Source organism: Coregonus lavaretus (genome assembly GCF_964263955.1).
Source record: "Coregonus lavaretus genome assembly, chromosome: 3".
Classification (NCBI taxonomy): domain Eukaryota; kingdom Metazoa; phylum Chordata; class Actinopteri; order Salmoniformes; family Salmonidae; genus Coregonus; species Coregonus lavaretus.
The window spans coordinates 44,812,412-44,824,586 of NC_139990.1; the positions used below are offsets into that span (position 1 = coordinate 44,812,412).

The following is a 12,175-nucleotide window of genomic DNA, read 5'->3' on the forward strand; positions in this document are numbered from 1 at the left end:
GAGATGGTGAAAACAGGCCAAAATATGATCCATGCCTATGTAATTAAAGCGTTTTTGCCATGGTAAATCAGGCCATTTTATTCATCCACCTCTATGAACAGACAGTATTAGGGTCAATGACGTCACTAACGGAGCCCAAGTATTCTCATTTATCTTTAACTGAATGGATGTGACATGTTAGAGACCAAAGTGAACCGCATGACACTACTTGTAGTATCTTGTCACATGATTACACTACCCACACTGCAAGACACAGACCAGACCCTTACTGCTCACTATCCCTGCTACTCTTAAAAGACAATACATGGGATTCACAACCTGGTGATAAACTAGAACATGAATAATGGGTCTTCTTCTCAATTAACTACTTACAGTTTTAGTTGCTAATTAATTGAAAATACATTTACATTTTACAAAATAGATACATTTTGACAGATAAGTAATATATAAGTAATATTTATTCATACTTCACACACACCAGGTCACCATTTCAGTTATAAATCTACATTGTGAAATATTAATTTCAGAAAAAGCACAACAAGGTTGTTTTACATTACATTACATATTTAAAATAGTTTTTAACATAATATGCTATTTTCAAGTAGACAACACTGAGTGCCCTGTAATAGGTTTCAATGGAGGGGCTTAAGACACTGAGTTAGAAAACAGCAATCTAAATACTGAGGATTGGATTTGGCAGATAAAACATTCCAACCTTAATCAAAATGTGCGTAAATACAGCGTCTAAAATCAACATTGTCTAATTACTAAATGTAAAATGTAATGAAAAAGCAGGGGGATTGCATGTAACATTGTAACATAAAATATATACAGTATAAAACTGTGTGAGAACATCTTGTGTACAACTGGAAGAGCTAACTACTGTATGTTGCCTTACTATTAATGTAAGATCAATAACAAGCTCTATCACATAGTGTCGAACAGAAAATCCAAAGTAACAGACGTCAATATAGTTTCTGCTGTTTTAAGAAAATATGTCAATGGAAGCAGATTAGATGATAATCTGTTAGAGAAATTATCAAACAAACTCATGTAAATGGTTAATATGGCAGAGAAATATGTTTGTTTGCATCCTGTGTAACAGAATCTGTCCATACACTGGTTCTAGCTTTGTATGAACAAAATCTAGCAATATAGTTTAAGTATCTGGCCACAATGAAACATGCAATATTGCTATAATTATTGTTTACGACATTAACTGAACTCTAAGAAGAAACTCTGAAAAAGTGGGCAAAGATACGGCACAATACAAGAACAAGGACAAACATTGACTCTGCATCGTAAACAAGGACCTCCATATTCAAAGATAGTGGGAACTGTACAGTAAGCTTTATCAAAGGGCCTCTGTGGCCTCAGTTATACAGTTCTTACCCATTGGAGCGCTCCAGCGCGTTCATTATTCTCCTCAGTGGGGTTCTATGGTTCTATGGTTCTATGGTTCTATGGTTTGGGGAAGGCCGAGACCCTGAGGATTTCCAGACAGTTGACTGCGATGAGCGCCCCGGTCAGCTGCCTCCACTGTCTGGTGATTGGGCTCTTCATCTTGTCCAGGGCCAGGTGGAGGTCCTGGATCATGTCCTGGTAGCCCTCCCCGTACAGCTGGCTCCATGAGTACAGGAAGTCATAGGCAGGTTTCCACATGGACTACAATAGAGGAGAGAGGAGGAACCACGAGTTCAGTTCAGTTGATAGTTAGTTGATAGTTTGAGCATCTATCAAATCAGAGTTTATTCGTCATATGCACAGGATACAGCAGGGTATAAACGGTACAATGAAATGCTTACTTGCGTGCTCTCAAAAGAGCAGTGGAAATAAATATATTGCCCACCTAGAACGGACGATATGAATAAAAGTATTGGTACAGCCTTACTAATCCTTGTCTGTTGATCCAATGAGATCATGAAAGGGTGATCTTCTAAGAACAACACATTTTCCTAAATACAACAAATACAAGTCAAATGAACAAACCGTGGCGCTAACTTCTCCACTCTTCCCCCGGTGTGGTGCCTCGTAACCAGCGATCTGAGCACTGGAGAGTTTCCCCAGCCTCTCAGCGAGCTCCCTCCACCTGACACCCAGCTCTACCGCCGTGGACAGGATGACCGTGTTCTGGATCAAATGAGCCACTAGAGCCTGAGAGTCCATCTTCAACAGGCCCTAGGATGGAAAAAGCACCATACAAAACACATACTTGAAATGCAACAAATGAAGCGCATTTAGAAAATATAAAAAGTCACTCAAAACAAAGGTCAAGTTGGTTTGAAGTTTCTTCTCTAAACCTGAGACCTATCAAACAAATGTTAACATGCCCCGTCCTTTTCTACACTTACGATTATAAGCTTGTGCTGGAACTTCTTCTTGCTGTTCTCAGTGTGGCAGTCCTCCTTCAGTTTCTCCAGCACGCATGCAACCTTCTCGGCTTCTGTTTCAGCATGTCTCCGTGTGATTGTGTCCAGCGACAAGTTTGAGTAGCCCAGGGCATCAGCGAAGCCCCTCCAGCTGGGAATGTGTTCGGTCACCAGTGTCTGGATGTCTGAGTACATGTAGGTGAGCTTCTTGAACGGCAGTGCCATGTTGTCCAAAAGGGTCTCGGTGGTGAAGTCAGTGCTGTTGAAGTCGATCACTTGGTCTCGGGTGATGAGCTTGACGTTCTTGCAATGGACCAGGCCGGTCCTGCCTCGGAGGAAGCCGATGTACCACTCCTTGACTTTGGACTGGCCCACCGACCTCACGGTCTCTCTGGAGAGGAGAGCCACCGTGTCTCCTTTGAAGTACTCCAGGAGGTATTCCACTCGCGGTTGACGGAGCACTGACTTCAGTGCCACCCCGTAACACTGCACCTTCACAGGTCTGGTCCCAAATTTGGGGAACTCTGGGACGGATTCCTCCGGGATAGGTAGCGATTTATACATTTTGTTTTGCCTGGAACCTCGCTTTTCAGAGCGAATAGGTGCCGCTGCAGGGGAAGACACCTGGAACTCTGCTACAGTGACACTGTTTGAATCCCTCACCTGGAGGCATAGCTTAAAGGAATCCATCTCCCCATTGCCCATCTTGGCCAGCTCAAGAGGCAGGTGAATGACTTTGCCCAGTTTGAGTAGCCCTTGTCTCACCTCTTTCCTTTTATCCTGGGCTTTGACCTTGAACTTTGACGCTATGACGGTAGTCGCGATGTGTAGGTCATTCAGTCTCTCTGGGCTAAACTGGTGCTTCTCCCAGAGCTGTAGCACCAGAGGGGGCAGATTTCTGCTGCCCCTGTGTATATCTGAGAACGGAAGCCTCGGTGGAACATTATCGTGGCAAGAGACGACCACGACCACTTTGAAAGACGGATGGATATACTTTGGGCCATAAACGGCAACAGTGACTTGACGATCCAGGTAATCCCAAACAGATGTAGCAGGGGGTTGGATAACCGATGCCTCTGCGGCTACAATAACATAGAAATGAGACTTTAAGTCTTGAAGCTTCATCTGCATGATGTTCTTGTAAATATAACAGTCCTTGACTTTCTGATAAGGTCCCTCTCTCTTATTGGACACTAGTCCAACAAAGGTGGTCATGACCTGACTTATCGGATCCTTCTTAACCTCCGCGACCATTTTCATTTCCAGCGAGATGGATTCCTTTCCGCTCGTGTTGCCGAGACTCACCTCCAGGAGCGGACTCACGGTTGTCATATAGTTGTTGTTCAGCCCGTGAGGGGGCTCCAGGATGGCTTTCAGCGCAACCTCCTGAACCTCCCCAGCAGGAACATGGCCCTCTGGGATATGGGCTGTAATATCAGAGTCTGGTAACTGTAGTGACCCTCCGCTGTGACCTATCTTGCAGACTATCTGAGAGTCGGTGGCTTGGGTCTGGGCCCATCCAGGACTTTGACTCATCAGTCCTAGGTCAAGGCATGACCTCGTTAGCTGCCTGTGACTCAACCAGGCCATTTTGTAAGCCTCCCGGTCGTTTTTCAACCACTCAAAATCTGCATTCAGAAACGGGCTTGCTGGCGATTTGAGGCTATTGTCCCTTTTCGGTTCCTTTCTCTCCAGGTCACCGAGAATATCCGAGGCACTCCTCCATCTCCCTGACTGTCTTCTGCTCTTTCGCTTCGTATCCGCAAAATGGACGAAGTTTGTTTCGTCTGAAGACGTGCTACTGGCGTCAAAGTTCTCACTGTCAAACAGAGCCGAAGGTTCATCTTTCTGTATTGATAGATCAGTATTGTTTAACGTTTTGTCATTGTTTGTGTGTACAATGTCATCCAAAAACGGATTGGATCCAGATAGTTTGTTCCAGAATGGATTTGTGGTTTGACTTCCATGTTTGACCTCCGGCTGCAACACAGGCCACTCAGAATGTTTTGGCACTTGATTTATTATGTAACTACTCCCTGTGAAAATACAAAATATATGTGTGAAATCAATGCCTTATTTGCTAATATAAAACATACATATGAGAGCATGGTAAAATCACATAGAATGGGCTTCAATACTGGTTATTCAATACTAGCTCTTTAAACAGGCATTATTTTAAATGAGGCCACCATTCAAAGGAGTTACAATACCCATAATGCAATCCTATATTTGAAATTGTTTCATAACTAGGGTTGCAAAAATCTAGTAACTTTCCCAAGACTACCAGATTTTTGCAACCCTATTCATGACATTTAGTTCAAAGACAACATATTTCATAAACGTTAGAGTAGGCTACCATTTAAATTGTTGATGTTCAGCGTTCCATTTTCGTCTAGATCAATCAACATCCCCTCAGATTTGCTCCTAATTAGACTTCCTTGACGACGAAATGACTTTGCTCTGACAGCTGCCATCTTTACATCTGTAAACATTAAGATTCATAAGTTACATACACAATGACTACAGCTCAAATTGCAATCAGTTTGTATAATAACAGATCAGTACACAGTATATCCTGTATAATATTTGAGCGAATTCGGAGAGTAGCCCCGGCTCGTAACCGGGTCCAGCGACTGTCAAACCAAGCCCTTAACCGTTATGCCAAGAGGTCCGAACCCCTTGACAAGGTCTAGGTGTTGAGTTAAGGTCTCTACGATATAGGCCTATGTCCTACAATGTTTATATGTTTTCTACCCTGGCTGTTTATTCTATAAATATTGGCTACATACACGATAGTTTAAAAATACGGATAAAGTAGCCTACAGTTGAAGCTAAAAAAAAACTATGAAAACACAGAGAATCAACATATCTAGATAGGCCTACAGTTTCTTTCTTTTACCAAAAGTTGTTTTGTGGTGCTGTAGTAGGGCTGGCCGATATCTCCAATTAATATTTTTAGGCCATATCGCCCAGCCATTTGCCATTGTTAGTCCATTTCCTCCACACTGGTTCACACCTGAGATTCTTTACCTGGGGCTACCTGTGGGTTTAGTTTGAGGTAACTTATTTTACAGAGCATAAAGCATGAACTCATTCATACTGTCATTTGTTTGCGTAAGGGAGACTTCTTATCATTCATGTATAGCCTATGTAGCTGTCGCAGTGAGTCAGTAGTTATTAATTTGGTTTGTACACGAGTGCACACAAACAGGTTGCTCTTGTCTGGGATTCAACAATCAGTTATTTCGCAAAGCCGATTCTTGTGTGTGTGTGTAGGTAGGTGGGTACCAACCCTCCTGTCGAATTTGACTGTTGCGTCATCTTCAAATACAGAAGCCTAGTTCAGGCGCACCTGTTGGATAGCCTACCTTGTCGTTGAGAAAATGTATAGAGCCAGAGCTAGGTGTGAACACACCATCATCATCGACAAAACCATCATCAAAATTAGGCTACATACAGTATGACTACTGTAATAGTTGTTTTTACACATATAGAAATGCTGCTCCACTGTCTATGCCAGATTTATTTTAAAAAATACAATTTCCGCGGAGTCAACAGGTGCATTACAAACGCCCGCTTGTGCGCTTCAACTACGGTAAACCAGTGGCTATATATATATAGCCTACATGTCAAACTTTCAAACACAAGATAGACCTACCTGTACTACGTTCATACAAATATTATGATTCCGTTCGGCTACCATATATTTAACTGATTTGCCAACTTGCCTACTATTTCCAACGTCGGTTAGAACGTTAGAAGCAGCAGCAGACAAAAATATTGAAAAATAGATTGTAACAATATTTACTTACCATGCCTCGCCAAACGGTCTTTCAGAGATTTCGGGGAATCTCACTTTTCATCCATGGTAATAAGGTTTCCATCATAGCCTTATTTAAACACCAACTTTTTTTAGGAAGCGAGTCAGACCGAATCATATCATTACGCCTTCACGCCACAACTCTAGCCTCTGTTTGCTTTGAAACTACAAGCATTCCGGGACTAGTAGTTCAAAACAATGAGGCTACTATTCAAATGAGCTGGTTTAAATTGATTATAAAACTACAATATCCGTAATGCAATCCTGTATTTACACAAAGAGCGTTGCAACACCTGAAACTGTAGCAGAAACTAGGTAGTTTCAGTGTTCTGTCATTATAGGAGAGATTCTTTTTTTCTCCCATTGATGCAATTATGTGAATGGCAGACAGTTCAATGACAAAGTTGGCTCATCATGCATAATCATTTAAGCTATTATAAATAATGGGTCATAATAACACATGTATAAGCTATTTACTAATTGTTTTATACAAAGGGTTTTTGATTAGAAGTTATACATTGTGTTACTCAATTAGTACATTTTAGTGTATTGCTCGAAAGATTTGTTATCACTTGTAGCCTAACATGGCCTAGATAGCCTACATTAAATCTATGTGAATAACATTTGATCCTCTCTCTTTGTTTAAACATGGGTGTGTTTCTTCTAGCCTATGGCTTTATGCACATCATATGTTTGTGGTGTTGAGATTGCGCTCATATATCTTGTCTTGTCCAAACTCAACATCCAAACTCAACATCCAAACTCAATATCCAAACTCAACATCCAAACTCAATATCCAAACTCAACATCCAAACTCAACATCCAAACTCAACATCCAAACTCAGTTTCTTGCTACAATCACTCCCTTTGGTCATTTAGCCTACCTAGTATCCAGATGGGTCTATGGGCCGTTCTGGCTGGGACAAGGAAGGCTTACTTAGTCTCTTTAGATGTTAGGTGACATTTTACCTTTGAACAAAGCATGCTGATATTCTCCTATGCTCTAAAGAGGGTAATGTAGTAGCGTGATCTCTTTGTTCTCATTGACTTCAATAACACTGAAACATTCAGATACTCACTTTAACCCAAGTAATTGACATACAGTCCTCGTCATGTTGATCTTGACAAGGAGCAGGTATAGCCTGGACATAGACCTGTATAAATGTTCAGTTTAGTATCAGCATACTGCTGATGGAGTGAGTTCAAATCAAATTTTACATGATGTCTTATTGTCTTCTAGGAAAAAATAGGATATATCCATCATCCATCATTTATCCATCTGACAAAATGACTTACAAATGTGTCTGTATAACCAGGGAAAAGTTGAAATGGCTGAATTGTGGCCAGAGCCGCTAATATTGTGGCCAGAGCTGGTTTGGTGGTGTGTGGACCTTGGCCTCTGAAAGTAGCTGGTGTTCGAGAAATGCGACTAAGCGCTACTGAGTAGAATATGAATGTTAATTTTTAATGGGGAAAAGACGGTCATACAGCACCTATTTAAAACTCTGGGGAACACATGCAATGATTGTGAAAGGCAAAATGCAAATAAAACTTCACTTACAGATGAAGGTTATGCCCCTTTGGTGCTCAACCCTTAAAATTGTATTATTATTATTTTTTATAAAACATGATGAACAATATTTCAGTATTGTACATATCATACCCCTGAAGCTGGTACTGTAGTAGTCTATGCTTAGGACAACTCTACTGACAATGACATGAAAGAATTGAGACAGATATGCCTCCTACTGGTCAACCTTAAACAAACTCACATCACAATGCTGGTTAGATACTAAGCTGTTGAGAAAATTGACTAACGTCTGCTCTCTAGTGGTGCTTTTGAAAGTGTTGTTGTGCCAGGATAAAAAATATACTAGATGACTGACTGAATGTACATTGAGTGAAAGCGTCTTTCCCCTTCATATAGAGCCTTCCCACTCAAAAAGGATCCATGGTCATCATCATAAGCCCTGTTTATACCTGCCGCTAACATGCGTCCTTTGTCCTGATCTTGTCCTGATCTTATCCGTTTACACTTATAAGATCTGATCAAAATAAGTTAATAATGCGTCTTTTAATCGTCTCGCATCTACTACAAAACCATGGTGCTTGCCTACGGAGCTGTGAGGGGAACGGCACCTCCTTACCTTCAGGCTCTGATCAGACCCTACACCCAAATGAGGGCACTGCGTTCATCCACCTCTGGCCTGCTAGCTCCCCTACCTCTACGGAAGCACAGTTCCTGCTCAGCCCAGTCAAAGCTATTCGATGCTCTGGCACCCTAATGGTGGAACAAGCTCCCCCACGACGCCAGGACAGCGGAGTCACTGACCACCTTCCGGAGACACTTGAAACCCTACCTCTTTAAGGAATACCTGGAATAGTATTCCACATTCAGATATTTTTTGGGGCAGCAGCATGTTTGAATTGCATAAAGATAGTTTACCCAAATTACAACATTAGATGATTCATTGCCCTGAAAGCAGTCTATGGGCTAGAAGAGACTTTAATTATATATATTATTTGTTTTACTTCGCAACTGCCACTAACTACGAACTTCAGAGCAGCAACATGTATGAATTGCATGGCCAAACCAGCTAGGATGGAGAGAAGTAAGTGGCAGGTGATTTAAGCTCTCACCTGGTTAAAAGTTAAAAGTGTGTACAGATGTAGAATCTTCATTTCACCTATATTGTCACAGCAAAATAAGGATTCGAATGTTTACGCCATAAATTCCCAGCAACAAAAGAGTGGTCAAATTAAGATCCTACACCTGTAGATTATATCAGTGGGACTGTTTGCTTCCAGGGACCATAGTGGATGTGGGTTCCTGGTGCTTCAAATACCATAGCAGGTTCATTTAATGTGAAGAAAGTTCATTTACTGTGTGCTATGTTAGGCCTACAAATGTTTAGGCTAGTATTGACTCTCACAATACACTATGTTCAACAAAACACTTTAAGCAGACTTGAAGAAGCTTCATAGGAGCATTCATAAAGTATTTTAAGCTCTACTTAGGTGATTCACAAACAATTGATAAGGAAATATCATTCAGGGTGATATAAAAGGTATTTACTTCTTATGCTTTTCCAAATGTGGCATATGAATGCAATATGAATGCAATATGAATGCTGCATCTAGTGTCCATAGGCTTCAATTAAGCCTTAACAGTTACATTTAGTCTAAAGTGGGACCAACAGTTGTTGAGAGAACATAGTTAGCCTGAACCCGTTTTCTAGGTTAAACAGTAGGGTAGTATTTTATGTAATTACATCTGGAATGGATGGTTATACAAGACAGTATGTTCAGAGTTCATAGATGTTGTCAGTCCCAAAAACAATACAGTTCTCCAAATATTCAGACAAACCAGTTTTTCCTAGATAGCATCTCATGCATTGTAGATAGCATTTTCTGCATTCTCGCCATGAGCTGTGCGTTATGATAACACACGCACACGGTTGTCACGCACACACACGTGCACATCAGGTATATTTCAGTGCCAAAACCAGATCATACTGTAGTTCCTCAACAACAAAGTGTTAGGAGAGTTCATTTATCTTGAGTAGCACGAACACTAACATGTCATCAAAGTAATTACATTTTCCTGCGATTCGCCATTAAGTAGAGGAAAAAATCAGTAGAGAAAATCAGATCTAGGTCAGGTTGATTAATCTGACTGGATCACTGGGTCGAGATTGTTTATATTAATACAATTAAACATTAAAATGCTCATTCAAATTAAAGTCTTGATCTAGATCTTATTCTGGCAATAAAATAACAAGAAATGTTGAAACAGGGAATCTTAGGTTGGCATCTAATTTAACCATACATTTTATTCTGAAAACTGGAAACATTTTCGTCTGATTGGAGACTATCTGGTAGTAAGAGTAGTCTTATTCCACTTATAATGATGATATTTATTCCACTTTTACTGATGTGTGATGGGATGAATGCATGAAGTGCAACAGCCATTGGCTTTGAGGGGCCAGTGTTTTGGGCAACCATAGTCCCGAAGAAGAGCCATAGTGGGGCCAAACATGGTATTGATCATCCTAATATTCAAACATTGTATTGATCATCCTAATATTCAAACATTGTATTGATCATCCTAATATTCAAACATTGTATTGATCACCCTAATATTCACTTGGCAGCATACTGCGGTCTCCAAGCCCCTGGCAAATATCATTTGAATGAATGTGTCATGCCATTAGAACAATGGTACAAATGTGTATGCTGAATATTCATTCATGAACTCAATAACAACATTTATAATAATAAGCTTACAATGACAATGTGTCTCTCTTTTCATTTGAGATTTAAGGATCCTAGTTGATGACAATTTCAGATTAGCACTTGGATGCGTTTCAAAGGTTATGAAAGTTGCTTGTCACACCCATAGAAGCAGAAATATTATGCCAACCAGATGACTTTGAGGTGTGACAGTGCACATGTCCTAGGAACTTAAAACGTGCAAAAGTTCATTCACTTGTCACATAAATCTGCACTTGAGTGACTGTGACTGCGTGCATAGAGTGATTCACTGATCTCATGGTCTGAATAGTTTGTCAATGCTATGCCACATATTGTAAGATGTGAAAATGTGATGCAATAGAAAATGTAAAATATTTTCACAATTTAAAAAAAATCGCTTTTGAAAACCACTAAAAGGAAAACATTATTCAGACAATAATGGAGTTATATAGAGACGGCAGGTCGCTTAGTGGTTAAGAGCGTTGTGCCAGTAACCGAAAGGTCGCTGGTTCTAATCCCCGAGCCGACTAGATGAAAAATCTGTCGATGTGCCCTTGAGCAAGGCACTTAACCCTAATTGCTCCTGTAAGGCGCTCTGGATAAGAGCGTCTGCTAAATGATAAATAAATAAATAATCTTTAAATAATTTCTTGAGCAAAGGTTTATTAGATGTATTAGAAATGAGTCTAATCGAAGGCAGGATAAATCATTATCAAATTACCTAGTTTTGTAAATACTGTATATGAAATATGCCATCAGTGACTTTAAGTGTCATTATTGATTAATTGTATAATGTGTCATGACGCACCTCCCCTAGGTGAGTGGAATGTCAATAGGCTCCTTCACTAGAAGTAACTTGACACCTGACACCTGATGATGATGCCGTCCTGCATAGCGATATAAAATCTCCCAGCTCCTAAAATAATGATTACATTCCTCTGACAATTAGTAAGGGTGGTATTATTGAGAGAATAGCTTGTGGATTGTCTAAAAGGCACATACTGGATTCTCTAAAGGTAAGTAGCCCACATCTGTACACATTACGTCTGTATTTATGAATGTTTGTAGACTACAACATTTTGTATAACATGCTTTTTAAAAATGTTTTTCCATAGCTTTAATTTTTGTTGTTGTTGGCAAAACCCCTCTTATTGTGATTAATTCGTTTTAAATGTTTAACTTAGTTCCACTAGGTATAAAAACCAATATGCACCTTTTGGTATGTAGCTTAATACTACATTTGCCAATATTTGCTATTTAATACTGTCATAATGAATATTGAAAATATAAAATAATTCGAGATACGGCAGGAATAGCAAGTGTTGATGAGGCAGGCAGTGCATGACCCTTGTACAGCCTCCCTGGTTCCGGAAAGAACCCTCCATTAAAATACATTACTTTAATTATTTGCTAAATGACATCACAGTTTATCGACGTTACATAAGTTAACTTAACTTGTATGTTGCTGTCCATTGGACAAAATCATGTTCGTCTAGTTAAAAGCAACTTAAACATGTATTACAACATGTATACATACATGAAGGCAACCTCAACTCGCCGTAGCATAGCATTCAACAGATTGTTTAGGACAGAAATCATTATTAACTTTTCAAAATGTACATTAAGTAATTCATTTAGGGTCCGCAAATATTCTCATATTTACTATATTGAAATTACGGTTTTAAATCGCTTTCTCTGAATTCCAGGAACGCAGTGTCTTAATTCATTCACC

The 12,175-nt window shown here is 40.0% G+C and overlaps 1 protein-coding gene across 2 annotated transcripts; it reads right to left on the bottom strand.

Moving 5' to 3' along the window:
• Window positions 1-440: 440 nt before the first annotated feature.
• LOC311123340 (metastasis-associated in colon cancer protein 1-like) lies at window positions 441-6,298 on the bottom strand (the record flags this gene model as incomplete). Of its 2 annotated transcripts, XM_084158170.1 has the most annotated exons (5): window positions 441-1,665; window positions 1,990-2,178; window positions 2,352-4,405; window positions 4,726-4,851; window positions 6,182-6,298. In XM_084158170.1, the coding sequence occupies 4 exons, from the start codon at window positions 4,841-4,843 to the stop codon at window positions 1,462-1,464; spliced, it is 2,565 nt and encodes an 854-aa protein (XP_084014296.1). In that variant the 3' UTR covers window positions 441-1,461. The 2 variants fall into 2 exon arrangements, with proteins under 2 accessions (XP_084014296.1, XP_084014295.1); XM_084158169.1 differs by lacking the exon at window positions 6,182-6,298 and having other exon boundaries at window positions 4,726-4,861.
• Between the last annotated feature and the right edge of the window lie 5,877 nt (window positions 6,299-12,175).